The 21,851-nt window shown below is 43.2% G+C and overlaps 1 protein-coding gene across 2 annotated transcripts; it reads left to right on the forward strand.

The window, feature by feature from the left end:
- The first annotated feature begins 586 nt into the window (after window positions 1–586).
- On the forward strand, window positions 587–21,567 carry trip11 (thyroid hormone receptor interactor 11). Of its 2 annotated transcripts, none has more exons than XM_071529104.1 (21): window positions 587–1,133; window positions 3,629–3,705; window positions 3,944–4,054; window positions 5,024–5,326; window positions 5,505–5,573; window positions 5,761–5,947; window positions 6,404–6,730; window positions 7,215–7,259; window positions 7,381–7,475; window positions 8,114–8,317; window positions 8,725–11,766; window positions 12,030–12,170; window positions 13,012–13,205; window positions 13,832–13,995; window positions 14,266–14,369; window positions 15,029–15,128; window positions 16,012–16,093; window positions 16,601–16,715; window positions 19,147–19,269; window positions 19,670–19,814; window positions 19,966–21,567. In XM_071529104.1, the coding sequence occupies exons 1-21, from the start codon at window positions 995–997 to the stop codon at window positions 20,184–20,186; spliced, it is 5,988 nt and encodes a 1,995-aa protein (XP_071385205.1). In that variant the 5' UTR covers window positions 587–994; the 3' UTR covers window positions 20,187–21,567. The 2 variants fall into 2 exon arrangements, with proteins under 2 accessions (XP_071385205.1, XP_071385206.1); XM_071529105.1 differs by having other exon boundaries at window positions 5,761–5,920.
- Window positions 21,568–21,851: the final 284 nt, after the last annotated feature.

The raw sequence follows: 21,851 nt of genomic DNA on the forward strand, positions 1-21,851 counted from the left end.
CTTTTCAGACATTTTCTGGACCACAAAACACTGCAACTTAAAGTATAAAGATTATTATTTAATTTCATCATCGAGTTCTTATCACATTGTGGGTGAAAGAAAAGTGTGGGATTAAAAATAAAAAAATAAAAAATCAGGTTATCATTCCAGCCAAAGACTACACCAGATGATTTCACTCCAGGCCCTCTATTACACATGACTGCCCAATCCCTGCTGTAAGAAGACGTGTGGTAACAACTATGTTTACACAAGTACACAACCTACAGCAAAATTAAACTGATCATAAATGTTTTTTAAAAGAAACCTAAAATATAACTTATATAAATTATAACTCTCCAATTAAGGTTCTCGGTCAGCTTTCAACATATTTTTTTAATTATTTTTTGTGACATAACGTTTCGTGTAGGCTGATGTAAATTAACACCTCCTGTAACCGACGCCTAGTTGCTGCTCTTGAACGCATCCTGCTGCTGTCTGATTGTTGGTCCTCCAGTATCCCACAATGCAGCGCTGCCCTGCTTCGTGTCCACGTCAAACCTGACAGCCATCGCAGTCAAGCCGATAATGGCTGCAGTTGAGGTGGCACTTGATAGGCGTTGTGTTGTTTAGACCGGCTAAAAACAGCAGAAAATACCACTGATATTTACGACCGATTATACGGACTGCAACATAACGTCGCCAGCTAAGGTTTGAGCTGTTTGACTGAGATATGATGGCGCTTAGCTCGCTTGTCTTGACAAATTACCGTACACAGCCGACGAGCCGTTATTAGCCGGGGGTCTGTGCTAAATGACACCGTCTGTCAGTTTGAAAAGCGAGTTTGTTGAAGGAAAACAGAGTCAATCCTGAAATCAACGGCGTCTCCGACTCTCCGTGTGTTTGAGAGTTGATCTGGATGACCAAGCTAACTCCACAGGCTCGCCAGTCGCAGCTAGGCTAGCTCCCCAGTCTTTGGCCTTGCTTTGTTTTTGTTTGTTTTTGGTCTTTCCCGAAAATGTCATCGTGGCTGGGTGGAATCGGCTCTGGCCTCGGCCAGTCCCTCGGCCAGGTCGGGGGAAGCCTGTCGTCTTTCACTGGACAGATATCCAACTTTACCAAAGATATGTTACTGGAAGGTGTGGAGGAAGTAGGAGGTAAGGTCTGGGGGTTTATTTTGGTCGCCACATCATCATCGAGCACACCAGACTCGCACCTGTACCTCATTTTTATTAATGTCCATACTGGGACATTTTGTGCTTAACGTACATATCCCAACGTGAAAAAATGAAAACAGTAGGGTTCCTACTCGGTGAAAGGAGAAAAAAAACGTAACCTAACTGATGCACTGAATGGGTTAAGCTGCCCACTGGTGCTTGCTGTCTGTCTAACGCAACTATTAGCTAACTTACCAGCTGTAACGTTAATAGCCTAACATTTAAAGTGAGTTTACATGTATTTACTAATATGATATTCCTGCTCTCATTCAGTTCAGTTAATAATATGTGTGAACAACATTGAAAACTCTCTCCCAGAGTTAGATAACAGAAAGCCATGGAGACATTGAATTAAGTGTCTGACTTCTTGGACTAAAATATTTTTTATTTGAGCTTTTACATCCATCCATTCTAGCTCTATCTGCTCTGGACCAGAAAATGCACCCTTTTGCCTGTAAAACAACCCAGGGCTTTATTATTGTGCCTGCAGATTGGGTTGTTTATGTCTCTTGAGTGAATTCTGGCTGCCATTGTTTTTAGATTTGCTGACTGTTGTATTTTATCATTATTTTTTATATTTACACATATGTTGTCCCTTTAAATTTCCCACCTTTTACATACCAACCACACTAAAACACATACCACATACCAAAACCATGTGTTTTTTCTGGTTTTGGTATGTGTTTTAGTGCGTTTATTAGAGACTGGCTTCTAATCTACACTGTGCAGATGTTTAGCAAAGCAGGCCACATATTTGCAGTCCTGCCTTCGTACTTAAAGCTAAATAAATACACATTCTGAATAATTTCTTCTTATTACAAGGGGAGTACCACTAAATCCCGACATTGTTTCTCCTAGATCTGTTATACCACACTTAAGTACAACATTTAAGTGAATTAGAAAAGATGTGAAAGGTGATTGTATGAGCATCTAGGGCATTTTGGATATCAACGGTACATTTTCTGGTTCAGATTGCTTGTTAGTGCTAGAGAGAATGAAGGTAAACAGATTGAAGAAGCACTCCTTGGGTCAACAATTTTAAGAAAGCTGCTCTTACATGGATGGGTACACTTGACAGGAACAAAAGGGTTCTTTGCTTGTGAATGACCATCACAAATGCACAAAAAATGCACTCTCTGTTATCCTGATGCGTGTGCAGCTAAATGTAGTGTGGGTGAATGTTATATTTCGCTCACTTGTAAGTAATGCTTGCTTGTATACATGTATAACAGAATGGCATGTAAGCCAAGCATTTTCTTCTATAGGAACAAATCATACAGTTCATGTGGGTGTAAAAGCTCAAACAAACATTCTGTGAGTGCAGAAAGTCGCTTCCCATTTCATTGTCAGTGGAGCTTTAGATAACATCTTGATGGCATCACAGATTGGAGCCTTCATTCTTTGGATTGTAGTTTTTGGACAGAATTGTTCATGGTTGCAGATATTCTTAAATGAATTCTTAAATTAAATGTCATTCTCCTTGAAGAAATGCCAGTGCAGGATGGGTCTTTCCATTTTCAGTATTTACTACTACAATATGTCAGTGTATTGAGGGAGTAGGTTTGTTGTTACTGGTGGGTCTAGGCTAAGCTGAGGAATATGTTTTATGAAGCCAAAATATAATAATTACAGCTTTTGTCAAAAATGTTCTATCACATTTGCCCAGTTCACCCCAAAAGTATCAGCTGTCTAAAGCAAACAGACTGAGTGATAAAACAATGACGCAAAGAGAACTTTGATCACAGATCTCCAACTCATAGCCCTAATCAATAAACAAATCTAACCTGCTGTGAAACATTCTGCATGCCATCTTTAGGTTAACTTTAAAAAGAGAGGGCATGGATTGGAATTGGATTTGGATGTAGGCTTCAGTTTAGTTCATGTACTTATAACTGCTCTGTTTTCGCCAACCTTCACCCAGCTGTTGAGAGTATGCAGCCCCGACAAGATCTCTAGAAATGTTTATTGCTCAGCCATGCAAGTTTGTCATGTGAACCTAGTTAAGTAGATCTGTGTGTGTGTGTGTGCGTGTGCGTGTGCGTGTGCGTGTGTGTGTGTGTGCGCGCAAGTGAGTAAAAGAGGGAAGGAGAAATGCAGTCGCCTGTCTGTATCTCTTGAATGTGCTGTGTCATGGAAGATAAACTTGAAGAATACCATATTCCTCAAAGTGAACCATTCCTTGCATTGAAACATCTATGCTATTATAAATAAGAAAAAACTATTAAAAAGATTGTAGGTATATGTCTTTCTGTTGGCATATCTCAAAGACCATGAATTCAAAAGGAATAAACATTCACAGTCGCTATCCTGGTGCTTGTTTTTACAATTATTTCCAATTGTTTGTGAAGGAATTTCAAGTGTGCCTCATATTCTGAGTATATTTCTGGCTGTATTTGTGATATTTACCTCAATTCTGTTTTTCTATCCAACTACAGATGCTGCCACAGAACTGCAGGTGTCCAATTCCAAGCTGACAGAAGTCGAGGCTGCATTTACTGCTCAGAAGTCTGAGGTCAGATTATTCGTTCACTGACTCAAATCCTGTGCAAAAGATAAAAATATAAAACCCAACTTATAGCTTATATCCCAGTCCTTATGCAGATTCTGTGTAGCTCAATGGCACTAGCAGTACCAGGAGTAGAAGTTTGATGCCTACCGGGGCCGACCTTGCTAAAAATGAAGCAGAATTTCCTACAGGAATCACATTATTATTGATTGACTCTTTGCTCTTCTCTCTCTCTTTGTTGCAGTATGATAGATTAAAGAAGCTCCATGCAGAGCTGGAGGAGAAGCTGGAGGCCTCGGAGATCCAGGTTAAACAGCAGTCTGCAGAGTACAGATCCCTTCTGCAGCAGAAAGATGTACGGACATTCACATTTACAATTTGGGCATTTAGCTGACACTCATCCATTGATTGTAAGAGTAGAATAGGTTCAAACTCCCAGATGGCTAACACTGCAAGCAGCCTGTAGTAAGGAATGCAAAGGTAAAAGCATCCAGCATCCAGACAGAATAGTCCTGTAACCTAGAATGATCATGTGTGATCTAGGTAAGTGCTAGGTAAACAAATAAGAGCTACTGAGACATTTTCTTTTGTTGTTATTATTGTTTTTAGTTTACTTATTTATTTTTTGGACAGACACTATCTGGAATAAACACATACCCAAACAAGTTGCATTATTTCCCCTGACATTTACGAATACACATGATCTAATGTGACTTTCTTTTGTGTCATTGAACTAGGGCAAGCCCCTAGCCCCTACATTGTACAAACCTTGCCTGGATGCTAGAAGAAAGGGAGTTTATAGTGTTTTGTAGTGTAGTTTGCCTTAAGACCCCTTTACATCTGGTATGCATGGTATAATATGCATCCATGATGATCGGATTGTATTTGAATAGAGAAAAAGCAAATTAAATTCAGGTGTAAATGAACCTAACACCCACTGAAGAATCACCTAAACCGCCTCCAGAGACACTTTTGGCCACAAATAGGAACTACATAAATGGAAAATAAACTTAGTAAACTTGTGTCCAGATCCAACAAGGAAGCGCACACAAATCAGCCCAATCAAACAGATGGCAGGCACCACAGATAGTAACATACATGTAAAAAATGGATTGTCTGGATACTTATTGAACAAGCGAGGCAAGGAGAGGAACTAATGTACACGGCAACCTGTGTTTTGCAAGGGGTAAAAGCAGTCCAAGTTCACTTTGTGTAGCCTACTGGAAAATGCACCAGCTAAATCATGTCAAAACACAATCTGGATATGAGGCCCATGTTAACGCCAGGTATAAAGGTGACCTAAGGTTCGTCTGTGTCTTCCCAGGTGGAGATCAGTCACCTGAAAGCTCGGCAGAGCGGCCTTCAGGAAGAATTCCAGAAGCTGCAGCACTCGGCCCAGTCTGCCTCCGTCGGCCCCGCCATGCTTCCTGTGACCACTACTTCCACAACCACTACCTCCTCTTCTGCTTCCTCATTCCTGTCGCGCCCCTCGGGGTCCCATCAGGGCTTCCATGGCGACGAGATGGACCTCAGTGATGTCATCTGGTCGCAGCAGGAGATCAACCGTCTGTCGACAGAAGTCATGCGTCTGGAGGCGGAGGTGTCCCACTGGAGGCGTATGTCTCAGGTAGTAATAATAATGATTACTTTTTTATTGTTTTAGAATGAGGTTTACCACATACGACAATGCACTGGATGCCAGAAGGTTTAGACAATCACAAGTTTCTTTAATTTCAGTCTGAATTATTCTGATGTGTTAAACTCCATCTATCTGCTGAGGTCACATACTCCTCTTTTTGTTTCAGGCATCAAAAGCAGCAGGATCTGGTAATGGCGATCAGAGTGACATTCTCAAACTTCAAAGGACTATCAAGGTGAGTTTGAGCGACGGCAATATGTCAAAATGACAGCTGTCATTATTGCCAGTATAAATTCTATTTTAAAGTGGAATTTAAAATCTCAAATTTTAACCTCTTGTATACACAGTAAATACACCACACATAGACAATATAATAATGAGACTGAGACTCAAACCTTGACGTCATTGCTGCTTTGGAGCAGGAGCTGCGAGAGGAGATGAGTCGTGAGGTGGATGAACACCAGCATGAGCTGGCTGCTCTGCAGGACGCCCAGCGGCAGAAGATGGCCGACATCACCCGACGACACAGAGAGGAGCTGGCAGAGTATGAGGAGAGGATAGAGGAGCTGGAGGAACAGAGTGGTGAGCTTCACTTTGAAATGTTGTATTGTAACTTTGATTAAGGATGGCTAAATCAAGGCTTAAGAATACATAGGACCTGCACTCCAACAAATCTAAATTCTTCACAAGGTCTTCTATCATATTCTTCTATTATATTCTTCTTGACATATTTATTGTATAAAGTGCAAAAGTGCAATCGTTTCAGCCCTACCCTAGGCCTTCATCAGTTCAAATGCCCATTCACACCAATGATGACTTAGTCATTCCCATGATGGCCAGCCTTAATAAAATTTTAAGCAGTCATGGTACTGTAAGGCACTTTGGATAAACCATCCACCAAATGGCATATATGTAAATGAATGAAATACAGATTGTTTCAATACTTTGTTTTTACTCCATCTCCTTTTCTGTATTTGTAACAAATGCAAGTTCTTCCTCCGACTGAATGTTTCTACTCAAGCACAACACACAAATGGACTTTCCCCTCCAAATCATTCTCTCCAGGTGTTGGTCATGCCAGTTCCCCATTGGACTCCTCCAAGCTGCTTGATCTCCAGAAAACCATACGGTCCCTTCAGGAAGCGGCAGATCAGCGGGAGAAGCAGCAGGCAGAGCTCACCGGCAGCCTGGAGGAGGCGCGGAGGAAGCAGGACTCGCTGCAGCTGGAGAAGGATGAAGCCCAGGCAGAGAACGGAGAGCTGCTGCAGAACTACACGCGGCTGCAGGCCTCCGTTACTGAGCTGCAGACACGAGTGCAGGAGCAAGAGGGGAAGGCTCTGCAAAAGGCCCAGCTAGAGCACGAGATCCAGGGTCTGAGGAAAGCTCTTACAGGTATAAGGTCTTATCTTGAGAAGTGTTGAATACTGTTAAGTAGTCATGTGCTGTTTCACATCTGCCGAGCAGACCTTAATGCCGCCAGCAGTTCAAGTCTTCCCGTTATTATAGCTGATGGTTTATTAGTTTGTTTTGTTCCTTTTATAATATTAATACTAATAACATTTTTATTTTTATAGCATTTAACAAAGTTACAAAGTGCTGAACACCAGTGACAACCGTGACATTAAATAAATAAGAAATAGCATAAAAAGACACTAAACCGTAAATAGCCATAGTAACTTTGTTAGGAAAAGTACTATACAAATAGATTTGCTGATATATTTATTGATAATCCTCCTTGTTTAATGTGATACTTTTGATAGTTGTAACCACATATCAATCTTGCATAGTAACGGGATATCATCATCGATTGCCTACTATTATAGGTTTTTTCGCTCCATATTTTTCCAGCATATTAACTTAAAATTCTATTTTCCAGCTGCAGAAAAAGAAATGCAGAAACTGAAAAGTCTGTCTGAGGCAAGTATTAATGTGAACACATGCCATATATCATGTCATATTTATATGCCGTGGTAAATCTTTATGAAATTTTCTCCCTTGTTTTATATCTTTATTCTTTTTTTTTTCCGTAATTCAGGCTTCAGAACCAAAGGAAGAAGTTGAGCATGCAGACATCTTAGAGCTGAACACCATTATTGGGACATTGAGACAAGAAAAGGAGATCCTGGAACAAGAAAAGGTTTGTTTCCCAGATTGGCTGCTATGGTAACTTAAGATCATATTTTATTATTGTCACATTTTAGTATTCATACCCCTATAGTGCAAATGTTGTTTGCAGGCTTAAATATAAAATGCCACTTCTAACACGGAGCATGAACTGCAGCAATATGGACCCTAACAATACTTATTTCTTCTGTCTATGGTGGCCATTTTCACAAAGTAAATTTTGTATGTATGCAATTATTGGTAATGAGAGGAGAGGAAAAGCCAGAACCAGTGTTGAATATAGATCCACAGGGGAGCAAATGTTTGAGTTTGACTGCTCATGTTGTCCTGGAGGTATTCATGGTGAGAAGTAAACATGGTCTACAAAAGTAAAATATTGGTTTAACATTCCTGAGAACATCAGAAGGCCCTTTTTAATTTGACTGGTTTGTTCCAACTTCCAACTGTGACATTTGAACTATCCTTTGAAGTAGCGCGTGTGAGGCTCAATTCAAGTCCCTATTGAGTGACTGAACTTGCAAGTCCAGCTTATGTTGTCTTGCTGATGTGATAATACAGATCAGGGGTTGTGAAACAGTACACTCCCTAGAAATCTCCCTAGAAAGAGGCATGTTGTGTAATTTTTGATTTTTGTTGGTTTTTATTTCGCAGCTTAATCTGCAGGAGAGACTCAAAGTGGCCGAGCAGCAAGCAGTCAGCAGTGAGGGAGCTGAGGCTAGTGAACCAGAGCAGCTGGAGGAGCTGAAGGCAGAGCTGGAGAGGAGAGAAAAGGCCCTGAGGGACACTGAGGAGGAACGGGACACCATCATGTCTGAGCTGGAGGAACTGGACCAGCAAAACCAGGAAGCAACACAGGTCTGACTGACCAGCATGGCCTGCCTTGTTTGTTAATTTGCTGGACTTGTAATTTGACCCAAGGTTCACATGCAGGTGTGGAAGGTCTTGAAAAATATGGGGGGAAAATGCTGTGTCGATACACATGACTTTATGTATTTGTAGACCCACTGTGATTTCATTTCACACATTATTATATATATTGTGGGGAATAATGTTCATCTGTGACATGATATAGCCTAGTTGACAGTTATATTGCAAAGACACTGTCAACACATATACTGAGCAACACTGACCAAATTGAGGTGGAAAATGCAGTGAAGTTTTAATGGGAAATGTGTAGAAACCCTGCAGAACACAGCAATGTAAAACTAGCAAAATGTATTCATTCACTTTTACATTTGGGTTTTTATCTTTTTTGTCTCTAGCATATGATCTCGGTGAAGGAGCAGCTCTCTGGGCAGCTGAAGGAGGCTGAGGCGGAGGTGACAAGACTGTCTACAGAGCTCAACGCAACCAAAGACCAGAAAAAGGCACTGCAGCAAGAGCTGGAGACCCAGAAGGAGAAATTGAGCCAGAGCGCTTACACCCTGAACGAACTGCATATGGGCAAGCAGCAGCTGGAGAGCACAGCGAAGGAGCTGAAAGATAAGCTAGGACATGCACAGGACCAGAGCAGGGAGGCACGCAAAGAAATCTCAGAACTGAAGAAGACTCTACAGGAAAGAGAGGAGCAGCTGTCTGCCACCAAAGCACAACTGACTCAGGTAGGGGAGAGAAGAACTGAGGCACAGGGGAGTAGAGAGGAGCTAGCGGGGAAAGAGACGGAGCTATCAGACCTCAGGAGAGAGCTGGTGGAGATGAGGAGCTCTCATGAGAAGGTGATGTCAGAGAACTATGAGATGAAGATGGAGAACAGGAGGTTGAAGGCAGAGAGCGAGCAGGCTGTGGGTAAAGTGGAGGAACTAAGCAGGCAGATGAAGGATGGCCAGGCATCTCTGAACAGGACGGTACTGGAAAAGGACACTCGTATCGAGGCTCTGAAGCTGGAGAAAGGTCAGTTGGAGGGAGAGCTGAGCCAGACTGAGAGGACTCTGGCAGAACAGGCTAAACAGTACCAGCAGACCATCGAGGAGCTGACTCGTGCCCGCTCCATGGACGCCTCGGCTTTAGAGATGGAGCATGAACGCACCGTCAAACTCAACCAGGAGAAGGACATGGAGATAGCCCAGCTGAAGAGAGACATGGAGCAGATGGCATCTGACCACAGAGACACCAATGAGATGCTCTCTATCACAGTTTCAGGGCAGAAGCAGCTGACAGATCTGCTGCAGGAGAAGGATGCTTTTATGGAGACTTTAAAACAGAATGCCGCAGACCTGCAGAAGGAGATGGAGAACAGTATTTCGGTTGTGACCAAGGAAGCTGAAACTCTCAGACATGCACTAGAGGACAAGGACAAACAGCTGGGCGGTATGAAAGAAGACAACAGCCACTTGAAAGAGGAGATCGACCGCCTCAGGGACCAGCAGAGCAGACCTCAGCCCCTGGCTGAGCCCAGGACCCTGGACATCATCACAGAGCTGGAGACAGAGATCACCCAGCTCAAGTCCTCCAGAGATGCTCTGGAAGAGGAGGTCCAGACCCTGAGGACAACCCTGGAGGAACAGCAGGCTTCTCTCCTCCACTCCCAGCAATCCCTCCAGGCACAGCAGAGCGAGCTGGAGCAGGCCCACGCTCGCCATGAGCAGACCACACTCAACTATGACAGACTTATCCACGCCAGAGATGAAGAGATAACCCGTCTCCAGCAGACAGTGGATGGGCTCAGTGAGCACCAGGGCCATGCTGATCCCCCGCCCGTACAGGGAGAGGTCATCCTGCAGGAAGATAAGACCCAGTCTCTAAATGGGGAGAACGGCAATGAGAAGCATGACCTGTCTAAGGTAGAAATAGAAAGGCTGGTGAGGGGCATCAAGGAGAAGGAGACCGAGATCAGCCAGCTGAATGAGAAGAACCTCTCCCTGGCCAAGCAGGTGGATCAGTTGGTGGTGTCTCGCGACGAACTGGGCAAACTCTCCCAGATGGTTCTGCAGAAGGACCTGGAGATACAGGCACTTCATGCCAGAGTCTCCATGGGTGGCGGGCACAGCCAAGATGTCTTGTTCCTCCAGCAACAGCTGCAGAATTACGCTGTTGAGAGGGAGCAAGTGCTGGCAGTGCTGAATGAAAAGACCAGAGAGAACAGCCAGCTTCGCTCTGACTACCACCGTATCATGGATATCATGGCAGGGAAGGAGGCGGCGCTGCTGAAACTCCAGCAGGAGAACCAGCGTCTCTCCAACATGAGTGATCCTTCAGGAAGCCAAGAGATGTTCAGGGAAACCATCCAGAACCTGTCCCGCATCATCAGGGAGAAGGACATCGAGATTGATGCTCTGACCCAGAAGTGCCAGACCCTGGTGGCCGTCCTGCAGTCCTCAGGAGGGGAATGTGGTCCTGGCTCAGGAGGTGTCAGCAGCAACCAGTTTGAGGAGCTGCTGCAGGAGAGGGACACGCTGAAACAGCAGGTGAAGAAGATGGAGGAGTGGAAGCAGCAGGTGATCACCACGGTCAAGAACATGCAGCATGAGTCAGCCCAGCTGCAGGAGGAGCTGATCAAACTACAGGGCCAGGTGTCTGCCGACAGCGACTGCAGTTCCAAGCTGTCAGTGGATTACACTCGACTGATCCAGAGCTACGAGCAGAAAGAAAGGAGGCTGGGGAGCCTGAGTCAGGAACTCGCTCAGGTCCAGCAGACCATCAGCCAGCTCAGCACCACCAAGGATGTTCTGCTGGGTAAACTGGACAGTGTTGCACAGACTCCAGAAGTCTGTGTAGCTGCCCAGGCGAGTGGGCCTTTTCTCACAGCTGAGCCTCCGAGCCTCCAGGGGGCAGCACCAGTAAACAATGAGAACCTGCAGCGAGAGCGTCAGTCGCTGCAAGCTCTGCTGGCTGAAAGGGACGCCATCATCAGGACTCTTCAGGAGAACAACCACCGGCTCTCCAACTCGGCGTCTGCCTCGGAGAGCGAGCAGAGAGGTCAGGCGGAGGAGGCCCGGCAGGTCAGAGAGAGGCTGGACGCGCTGCAGAGGTCGGTGAGGGAGAAGGACTTGCTCATCAAAACCAAAGGAGACCAGCTAAGCCACGTCAGCGAGACACTGCGTAACCGTGAGAACGACAACGAGGTGCTGAAGCAGGCCGTGACCAACCTGAAAGAGCGCGCCCTGATTTTTGAGATGGATGTGAAGAAGCTGAAGGAGGAGAACGAGCTGGTGGCGGCGCGCTCGCGGGAGAAAGAGTCCGAGTTCAGAGCGCTGCAGGAAACCAACATGCAGGTTTCCCTCCTGCTCAGGGAGAAGGAATTTGAGTTCAGCGCAATGAGCGAGAAGGCTGCCACCTTGGAGAAGATGCTCAAGGACAAAGAGCAGGTCAGTTGGCAACTTCATATCATATCATATCATATGTCATATCATAATATCATTTAAGTAGAAAAAAAGATTTGGGTTAGGGGTTTGAGTACCCATACTAAAAATGTATGCAGTCATGGTACTAAGGCACATGAGGGGAAAAAAAACGTCCACCAAATGACATTTTAGATTGGCAAAAATGTATTTCTGCCCTGGATTCCTGTTTTTTCGTCATTCTTCAAATAGTTACACTCATGATTTGCTCTGTTGATAATGTCACACAGGGAAAGTCTGGTGAGCTGAATCAGCTCCTGAATGAAATGAAGTCCATGCAGGACAAAGCCGTGGCGTTCCAGCAGGAGAGGGATCAGGTGATGCTGGCTCTCAAACAGAAGCAAATGGAGACAACTGCTGTACAGACTGAGGTAGGAGGACAGATGATATTCAGTACCTTTTTAATTTTAACTGTCTGTTGTATGTAATGAATGAGCATGGTCTGTACTGCGTCTGTAATAACGATTCTATTCTATTTTATTCTATTCTAGGTATTGAGTCAAATTCAAACAGGGATGTAAACTGGTGTATGTGAAAGCATCCTAGTATACTTTCAGTACTCTTACTGTATTCACCCCATGTTACTGATGTCTTAAAGTTGATCAAAACACAATTTACTCTTTGTTTTGATTATCATTACCCTTATGAAACTACTTCAAGTTATTTTTACATGGGTAAGAGGATCACAACTACATTTAAAAATGCATCAACCAGGTTGATGCATTTTTGCATTTTCTGTTTAGCTATTTATTTTATTATGTCATGTTTCCTGCTAACGCCAGTATCAGGAAAGACAGACTTCACATTGCTCAGGTTTTCTGCATAGGTCTTAAAAAGTATGGAAAATGAGTTCAAGTATTTCTAGGTTGTTAAACATCAGGTTGGAAAAAATATAGAAAATTGTAATTTTCTGTTCTGATACACATATGATTTCACATTTAATGTATTTGTATAGCCACTGTCAGTTCATATATTGTGATATTTGTTGTTGAATATCCAACTCTAGAGTGATAATGCCTTCCCATATTGCCCAGCCACTGTTAGCATACATCATATTGTATACTGACCAAAATCTTCAAATCCTGTGATTAAATTCTATATGAATTCTAGATGAAAGTCTATAAAAAGTATGGAATTACTGTTTAGGAAGCCAGATTGCTATGCTATTCTTGCAGATTTACACATCTAACAGTGTTCCTGTTCCCTTCCCAGCTGCAGCATGTGAAGGATAAAGAACAGCGTCTCAACCTGGAGCTGGACAGGTTGCGTAATCACCTCCTGGAGATCGAGGACTCGTACACGAGAGAAGCCCTCGCTGCTGAGGACAGAGAGACTGAGCTGCGCAGGAGGGTGGCGCTGCTGGACGAGAGGCTGGCCACTTCCTCAAGCGCAGTGGAGAATGCCAGGTTAGCGGAAAACAAAATTACAGTCTATATATTGGCTGTGATGCTGAAATGTTATGTCAACACATTAACTAGAAATATAATAATCAAGACTGAATTCCCTTGTGTTTCAGATAATGTACAGGTTTTACACACCACAGTAAATTGGTAATAATGTGTAGATTTTAATTAAAACAGGTGTTATGGTGGCTCAGTGGGAATGCCATTTAAAATATATGCAGAAAAGCAGAAATGCCCCAAAAATATCCATAAAAAATGCATTGACTAGGCAAGATTTTAAGTAAAAAATACTCTTATCAGCCTAAATCATAAAGTGGGGCTGCAATAGAGAAGCGCACCCCCTCCCCACTAATTGAGACTTGTAGATTTGCCCGATTTGCCCAAAAGAAATTCTGGTGTCGAGTATGATTACTGGCAGGAAATCTCTCGAGGAAATTAAGAATTGAAACTTGAGAGTGAAATCCAAAACTCCTTTGTTATAAAGCTATCACAGACCAGTTACCTCTCTCTCTGCCACTTCAAATGTGCAAAGTTGCCTAGTGCAGTTTAAAAAAAAAAAAAATGATAAGTCTTTTGTTTGATTGTTAATCTCATTCCTCCTGTCCTTTTTGCCTGCCCGCTGCCTCCAGCCAACAGGCCAGCATGCAGGTGGAGTCTTTACAGGAGCAGCTGAGCGGCGTGGTGAAGCAGAGGGACGACGCACTTATCCAGCTCCGCACCTCCCAGGAGCAGGTCAGCCAGTATGCAGTGTCGCTCTCCAACCTGCAGATGGTGCTAGAGCAGTTCCAACAAGGCAAGTTGGCTGCTTCAACTTCTATATTCTTTTACATTCTCAGTTCTCGCATACAGATCCTATCAGTCTATAGTAGATGTAGATATTAATATTTATGGGGGTAAAAGTGTTTTTTACCATATCTCTTGCAGTGAGTCTTCCCTATTTTGCCAATGCTTGTCCTAAAAACAGAAGCATTAGTAATTGTGATGATTCAGTTTATGTGAGCACTCTTGACATTGAACTTTAATATTAACTATAATAATTAGTGTTTCTCTCTTGCCCCTTCAGAAGAGAAAGCCATGTACTCAGCGGAGCTCGACAAGCACAAGAGGGAGAAGGATGAGTGGAGAAGGAAAGCTGAGAAGCTGGAAGACAAAGCATCTGCCCTTCAGGTAAACCACCAGTCAAGAGATCACATCAGAGAATCCATTCACTCTGCTTGTAACCTGATCATATTTCATACAGTTTGTTTTAATTTGTGTAATTGATGATATGTGCCGTCAATAGCAAAGCCACAAAGTGATCACATAGGAACTATTATTTAGCTGATTTTATAGCCGTTACATACCTTGTTTAGTTCCAGTCTATGTAATATGTAATAACTAATAATACGTCTATGTAAAAGCTATATAATCAGTACATAATCAGTTGGATTTGGAGTGAATTGTTTTTTTAGTAAATATGTGTAGTTTTTTATATCTAATCTGCACATGTTGATTGCATATCTTTCTGCATTTTTATCATTTTATTTTATCACTGTTTTTAATGTAACACGTCAGCTCTATGTTTTGTCAATGTGCAAATAAACAAAACTAACCAAACAATATGGCCACACAGGTGTTAAGCAGTGCTTTATGAGCCTGTGAAGCACACTTAGCCATGCATTATGAAAAAGGGTAAATGTTGTAACCTGGGAGCTGGAGCACTATCGCTCTCACTAATTTGTCCTATTCTTTATTCTTATGTATGCATGGGACCTTGATGAAAACCCTTCAGAGAGTTCACATTGCTGTTGTATAAAAGCCGTAATAACCGATGCTCTCTCTGTCAGGTGAACCTTGACGAAGCGAACGCCGCTCTGGATTCGGCATCTCGCCTCACCGATCAGCTGGATCTGAAGGAGGAGCAACTTGAAGAGCTGAAAAAACAAGGTGAGACACAGCTGAGCGTTCTCACCAGCCAAGCTCTCCCCATGAAGCTTGAATGATTGAATACTGAGACAAAACTGGATAAAAACTTCAGTCTACCATTAAGCTTACCAATTTTATAGCAAAATAAAGGTGTCTTCTGTGATGAAATGAATGTCTCTTCACCTGTCTTGGTTCAAAGACCGCTGCTCCCCTCCTCTGCTTTTGCTTAAGTTGTTATGGATGATATGCATTTTTCTGCAATCCCTTTCTGGCTTTCTCTGACAGCATTGACATTTATACCTCCTTTCAATTGCCAAGCAGCCTTTGAACACTGGCTTTCTTTTTCTCTCTCTCTCTCCTCAGCTTGTATTTCTTGCAATGTCTGCCTTTAAAGCATCAAGATTTCAGTTTGCACACATTCTTATCATAGGCTAAATAACAGAGGAGAATAACACAAACAGAATCAGTCAAACTATAATCCCCCTGGGGTTAGATTCTCCTACATCATTTTTTGTGTCACACAGTCTGCTGATTTCACCCTATCACCCTCAGACATGGGCATGACATCACAGCAAATTCTCAGACGTGCCTGTTCATTTTTTTCCCCCCTCTCTCTGGCTGGTGTTCAGACAATGTATTTACTCAGGCACTGTATGAGCGTATATATTTGGTTTGCAAATCAATCAATCACTTTTGGAAAATGTATATGGCGTCTAGTAATAGTTGACCAACTGTGAGCATGTTCTGATCTGCAGTCTGACTGATGACAGAGGCTAATTTCGGAATGTCTGCTCAACGGATATGTCAACATTTCTCTGTAAGAGCAAGACCCAACTCTTCCCTCTCTCTGTGTGTGTGTGTGTGTGTGTGTGTGTGTGTGTGTGTTTGTGCGTGCGGCTTGCAGTGGATGTGAGACAGGAGATGCTGGAAGAGGCGCAGGACAAGTTGATGAATCTGCTGAACAGCACAGAGGGGAAGGTGGACAAGTAAGTTCAGTAATCTTATCTGGGTCAAATCTCACATTCCTTTATTCTGCAAAGTAGAGATTATGATTAAGCACTCATATGGTTTTCATTGGACTCTGATAATTTTTTGCACACATTTGAAACTCAGGTCCATGGGTCCAAATTCACACAGCAGTGTAAAGATTGGACGGGGTCTCATCTTCTTTAGCAGTCGCCTAATATTTACAGGAGCAAACTTGTGACCGGATGGTCGCCGGTTTGAATTCCAGTTTAGCAAACCCAGGCAGAGGAAGTGAAAAAGATATGCTTTCCCATCCCTGCTTTCCCACTGCTGTGAGGTACTGGAATAAATAGAAAAGATTGTGTGTGCTCAAATCCTTCCCTGGAGAGATGAAGGAAAAGAAAATCAAGTCTATACGTTCAGGGTTTATTCATAGTTCACACAGCTGTATAAAAATAGGACAGGGGCCAGATCTTTTTAACCTGGAATTACATCATGCCTTGTTATTCGTGTTGTTCTGTTTCCAGAGTCCTAATGCGGAATCTTTTCATGGGATACTTCCACACACCTAAAAACAAGCGCTCTGAGGTGCTGAGGCTCATGGGAAGTGTTCTGGGACTGGGCCGAGAGGATGTTGAAAAGGTGAGAGCTTTCTTTACTGCCAACTACCTGTGTTCAAAGTATCAACTTAAGTAACCACATAATTATGATGGTAGGCAGCAATTGGTGTTACTAATAAAATGGCTATTGTTTGGAATTTAATGACCGCAACAGGCAGTGAGGAGTGTTTGTGGCAATGTGCCATATTAGTAATAAATGCGTGACATGTCACTGGAGTATTTTGAATACAAAGATACAGCCTACGGTTCTAAATGGACCATGTTGAATCTCTCAAACCCTCTCCTGAGTCCTTTAAAATGAACATGAGGAACCAGGAAAGAGTTTTGTCCTATTTTTTAACTTGTTTTGTACGTCTTGCTTGTTCTAAACTCTCTCCTTTACATCTTAATATCTGTCTGGAATGTAGAGTATTTATCTGACTCCTCCAGTGATTTCAAATTCAATTTATTTGCCAGGTACACTAAATGTACAGGGATTTATCTTTGCAGCATTGGTGCAGAGACAGAGACATCATGGCAGTATAGCTGCAGTTGTAGAGGAGGTATTGTGAGTGTCCAGCAATACAATACCAGTGTACCATTCACTGAATAGGATGAAATGTATGAAATAAGTTCTGATCATTATAGAGAACTGAAGTTGTTCCTGAGGCCCGAAGTGATGTAGTGTACAAAGACATGTGCTGACAGATTGTAGTATCTGGTGGCCCAAGCATTGATGATGTATGGAAAATTCAGGGTTAGGAAATCCCTAAGGCTATACCTCAACTGATCTGGCATCAGTTTTGTAATGACACACGCTCTCAACAACTGATTCCCCCTGCCCATGACACTCGTGAAGTCATGCATTTTGGTTGGCTCTCCCTTCAAAACTGATAGACCTGCTAATCTCTGTGAATTAATTTTCCATACTGTTGGGGATATGAAATTCCTTTTATATAAGAGCAGTTATCTGGTCTTGGCAGGAGTGCAGCAGTGACAAAAGTAAAAATGCTTTTTTAGTGTTTACTGTAGAATGTGTTGTTATGTTCGACCAGGGAACATTTTGCTTGTAAGATCCAAGTTCACTTCTGGGCTAATTCCACGGTCAGTTCCAGTAGGTGTTGCTGTGATTGCAATCATAATTGCTGTTATTTTGGGGCATTAGAGCACTAAGGCTGGATGATGAATTTTCACTGTATTGGACAGTTTTCCAGTTGTGGGAGGCCGTTGAATCAATGTACAAGAAACACTGATTTTTGTTGTACAGAGGAATTCCACCTACTACTCAACACAGCACTTTTTCTCAGTGAGTTTATGGTAGAATTGCACAATTTACACATAAGTCACTCTGACCGTAAGCAAACAGAACCTTCCTCTTGATTGATTTTGTTTTTTCTGCACTGAAACATTTGAAGTTGCGCACATCCTCTATACTCTATAGACAAACACAGCGGCCCAAAGTCAACCGCAGAACTCAGTATCTGTCTGATACACTTTTAACTCCAGCAGCCCCTGAAAATCCAGAGTTCGGCCTACTAAGAAAGTATTTCCTTATCCAGATCTGCTGGCAGGAGCCCTGTGGGACTGCATCCAACTATTCCAAAGCATATTACCCAACAGTCTTAAAGGGAAACAGATTGAGGGTGAGGGGCAAATGAGATTACAACTCCTCAGAAGACCCAGTTTTATTGCGTTGGAGGTCGTTCCGCTTTTATTCACCTCTCCCTCATCTCCTGTTAATGCTATTGAAATTTTCCACTCAACTCGTGTTTACAGCAGCCAAGTGTCCCACAAAACCAGACGTCTTTTCAGAATTGGCCTCGGCGGAGCGGCTACCCCCTCCCAGTGCTTCTTTTCAAATATCACATTTTATTTGTTTTCTGTTCCACGGAAGTCTTCAGATGATCCAGGTTTTGAGTGTACTTTGTTTCCTCTCTGCTTGCCACTGTTTTCTGGAAAATTGTTTTTTGGACCCGCTCTCCACGTACACTATTCTACAAGCTCTCTGTCTCTCCATGAAGAAACTTATGGCTTTATCGTTTAACGTCATTTTGGACTCCCTAATCACTGACGTCATTTGCCTTGGCAGGATGCAGCCTCCTGGATAGACTCCATAGTATACCGTAACGATGTGATTTGTCCCCTGTGATCACAGCATTGGCTAAAAGGATGTATACCTACTACAATATTTTGACCAGATTTGATCCCTAAAAGGATCTCCAAATAAAAGTTCTCCTGTCATAGTAGGAAGTGATTGATCGCTCAGCATGTACTGTCCAAGCACTCTTGGGCAAGGCTTGGGACTGTTGTAGTACTGTGCAGGTCCCAGGTGTGAAACCCACACCCATGCTGTATTTAACAATGCACAGCACTCATTAAATAAGTGTTAATAACTTCTCCTGAGGCTTCATTTCTTCGGGGGAATCCTGTAATCTTCGTCTGCCCTTTCTTGACCCCTGTGTGTGTCCGTGCAGATGTTGGACGAGGATGGACGGCACGGTGTCACCGGCTGGGTGTCCAGCTGGCTGGGAGGCAGGGGAGCACAGAGTGTCCCAAACACTCCCCAGAGGCCCACCCATGGTCAAGGCTTCAACTCGGTAAGAAAAAACACGGGGACTTCTTTTTAAAGTGACAACACTCGCACGATTCAGTACATGCTCTCACCCTGAACATGGTCACTCTGGAACACACCGACAAGGCTTCATACGCAAACTTGCACCAAATCACACACAAACACATAGTCCTACTGGTTAGAGAGACTGTCCTTCAACTTGGGTTCAAGCACTTGTGTCTGCAAGCACTGACCTCGCTGAATAGGTGGCAAGGAGGATTTCTCTGCATGGATCAGCAAAGTATCTCATTATTATTAATTCAGCACTATCTTGCCCTTTTGTTTTTTTATGTTTTTATTGAAGTTCAAAAGATAATCACAACTTCACGTTCCATTTTGTTCACTTCAGACTTCAGAAATCTCAATCCTGTCCTTTGTTGTGTCAGTCCTTCTCAGAGATGTTCGTAAAGTTCCTGGAGGTGGAGTCGACCCCGGTGTTGCCTCCACTCATGCTTCCAGTCCATGACATCAAGCCGCTGAGCGCCCCGCCTCCTAGAAGGACCTCCGGCGCTGCTCCTAACCTCGCCGCAGGTAAACGAGCCCTCTGGGAGTCACCGCTGTCTGGATGTTTCTTTCTCTCACACACTAAATCAGTCATGTCACACAGAAGCCGGTGTTCTTGCTCTCATTGCAACCAGACGCATCAAGCCTCATTTAACTCCTAACCTTTCTCCTCTGTTAGGAGCGGCGGCAGCCAGCAAGCGAGCCGGGGAGTCCAACCCGTTCCTGGCCCCTCGCTCGGCCGCGGTCCCGCTGCTGAGCTCGGGCGGTGCCGGGGCCGGGGGGGCGGGAGGTCACCTTCTGATGAAGCCCATCTCAGATGCCCTGCCCACCTTCACGCCGGTGCCGGTCTCGGCCGAGGCCAGCGCTGGAGCCGTGCTCAAAGACTTACTAAAGCAGTGATTGGTGCCATAATGTGTGCCAGTTAAAGCTCTTCATTCATCCAACTGAAGTTTGATACTACATAGACTGAGATCAAGGAATACTACTACTCCTATTGCTGCTCTTTTTCTGACTCTCCTGCAAAATAATGACTTGAGAATACATAAAGGTGTAACATGCCCTCATTTTTGGGAGGGAATTGAAAGAAAATTCAGCTGAAATATTCTGAGAATCAGTTTCATTGGCAATTGCTGTTCTATGCAACAAATTCTCCCTTTACGCATCAGTGAAAGTGTTTCAGCCACAACATTGTTATTGTCATCGTAGCCGTTGATCCAAGATTTGAAAATGTCCAGGTGAGAAGCATTATAGATGAAGGTCCACATTCAGAAAGCAGGGTGTTTCTTTTGAGAGGTTATCGCATTCAGAGTGCAAGCAATGCAGTAGATTTTAAAAGAAACTGCCTTTTTGATTATGGATGCCTTTTATTTTGTTAAGTTTTCTATTTTTGTCCATCACACCAGTTCTGAACACAAGTGACCTTGTAAACTCATTGTGTGCAGTGCAGTGCAATACATGTGGATGGAGTATAATCATCACCTCTGTTAGCAAGAGGAAACATCTTGTTTCCTACAATAGTCATCGTTTCATTGGAGAACTTCTATTTTCTTGTCTTTTGTGTTTTTTTTTCTTGTCTTTTCTTTTTAGCAGTGCAGTGTGCTCTGTCTGATGCAAGGCTCGCCTGATGCTCTCTGGCAGCAGAAGCTCTGTTGAGATTTATGTGGTTCAGTACATCTGTTAAAACCATAAAGACATTTCTGCGAAATCTTGTCTTTCCCAGACGGTCAGACTGTGATATGCAACATAGCGTTGTAATTATAGCTGTAATTGCGGGCTGTGGTTGATCAGAGGTTTTGATGACGAGACTGCTCTCATGTATAAGTACAGTACTATTATATAGTTATATATATGTAAATGGGTGGCATTTTTCATATTTATGGGCACTTAGGAAGTTCTGGAAGTACTATCCAAGTGCCTACATTTTTTGCTATCTAGATAATTGTATGATCAGGATTGTAAATGGTTAATATAAATATATATATTTACAAAATGTAAAAACTGCACATTCAAAAGGTTTTACCTGACCAGGGCTGGCCAAGTTGCTCCACATTTTTGTATGGAAATCAATCAGCCTCTGCAGAAAGAATGTTACAGGGTTCCTCCAGGTGAATTGACGAAATGTATAAATTGTAAATCCTTACTGTAAAAGAATGTTTTGTAGATGTGCAATCTGAAATTCAGAAATGTCAAAAAAATGAGTTAGATTACCCTGATCTTTAATCAAGGTTAGTACCAGTGTCTTAATTGGAATTTGCTTTTCAAATCAAATAAAGGTACTACAGTCCCCTTGCTGTTGTGCGCTTTGTCATTTTCTCCAGAATTAGTGTGCATTCATACAAAACAGATGCAGGCTACTACAGCGGGGATAGTGGGGATAGCATGCATTGGCTACGCCAGATGTGCAATGTTTTGTTCAGCCGTATGTGGAGGAAGAGGGGGGGGGCTGTTTGTGTCTCCAGGAACAGACACTGTGCATGTTTGTCTTTTTACCCCCCAACAACTCATAAGTAGCCCGTTATTTGCCTGTGCGCCCTTGGAGTCCGTGCGCTCCGCCGCTGTGGGGCC

Source organism: Centroberyx affinis, unplaced genomic scaffold (assembly GCF_046629955.1).
Source record: "Centroberyx affinis isolate AG114_WGS23_722 - 3 ecotype Tasmania unplaced genomic scaffold, CSIRO-AGI_Caff_v1 ptg001765l_1, whole genome shotgun sequence".
NCBI classification, from domain to species: Eukaryota; Metazoa; Chordata; class Actinopteri; order Beryciformes; family Berycidae; genus Centroberyx; species Centroberyx affinis.

What these genes read in the sequence shown, in the direction of transcription:
- trip11 (XM_071529104.1), top strand. Translation starts at nt 995, where the DNA reads ATGTCATCGTGGCTGGGTGGAATCGGCTCTGGCCTCGGCCAGTCCCTC. An exon ending in AACTTCAAAGGACTATCAAG is followed by an intron (nt 5,574 to 5,760) that starts GTGAGTTTGAGC and finishes GCTTTGGAGCAG; the next exon opens with GAGCTGCGAGAGGAGATGAG. An exon ending in TGAAGAGCTGAAAAAACAAG is followed by an intron (nt 15,129 to 16,011) that starts GTGAGACACAGC and finishes TGCGGCTTGCAG; the next exon opens with TGGATGTGAGACAGGAGATG.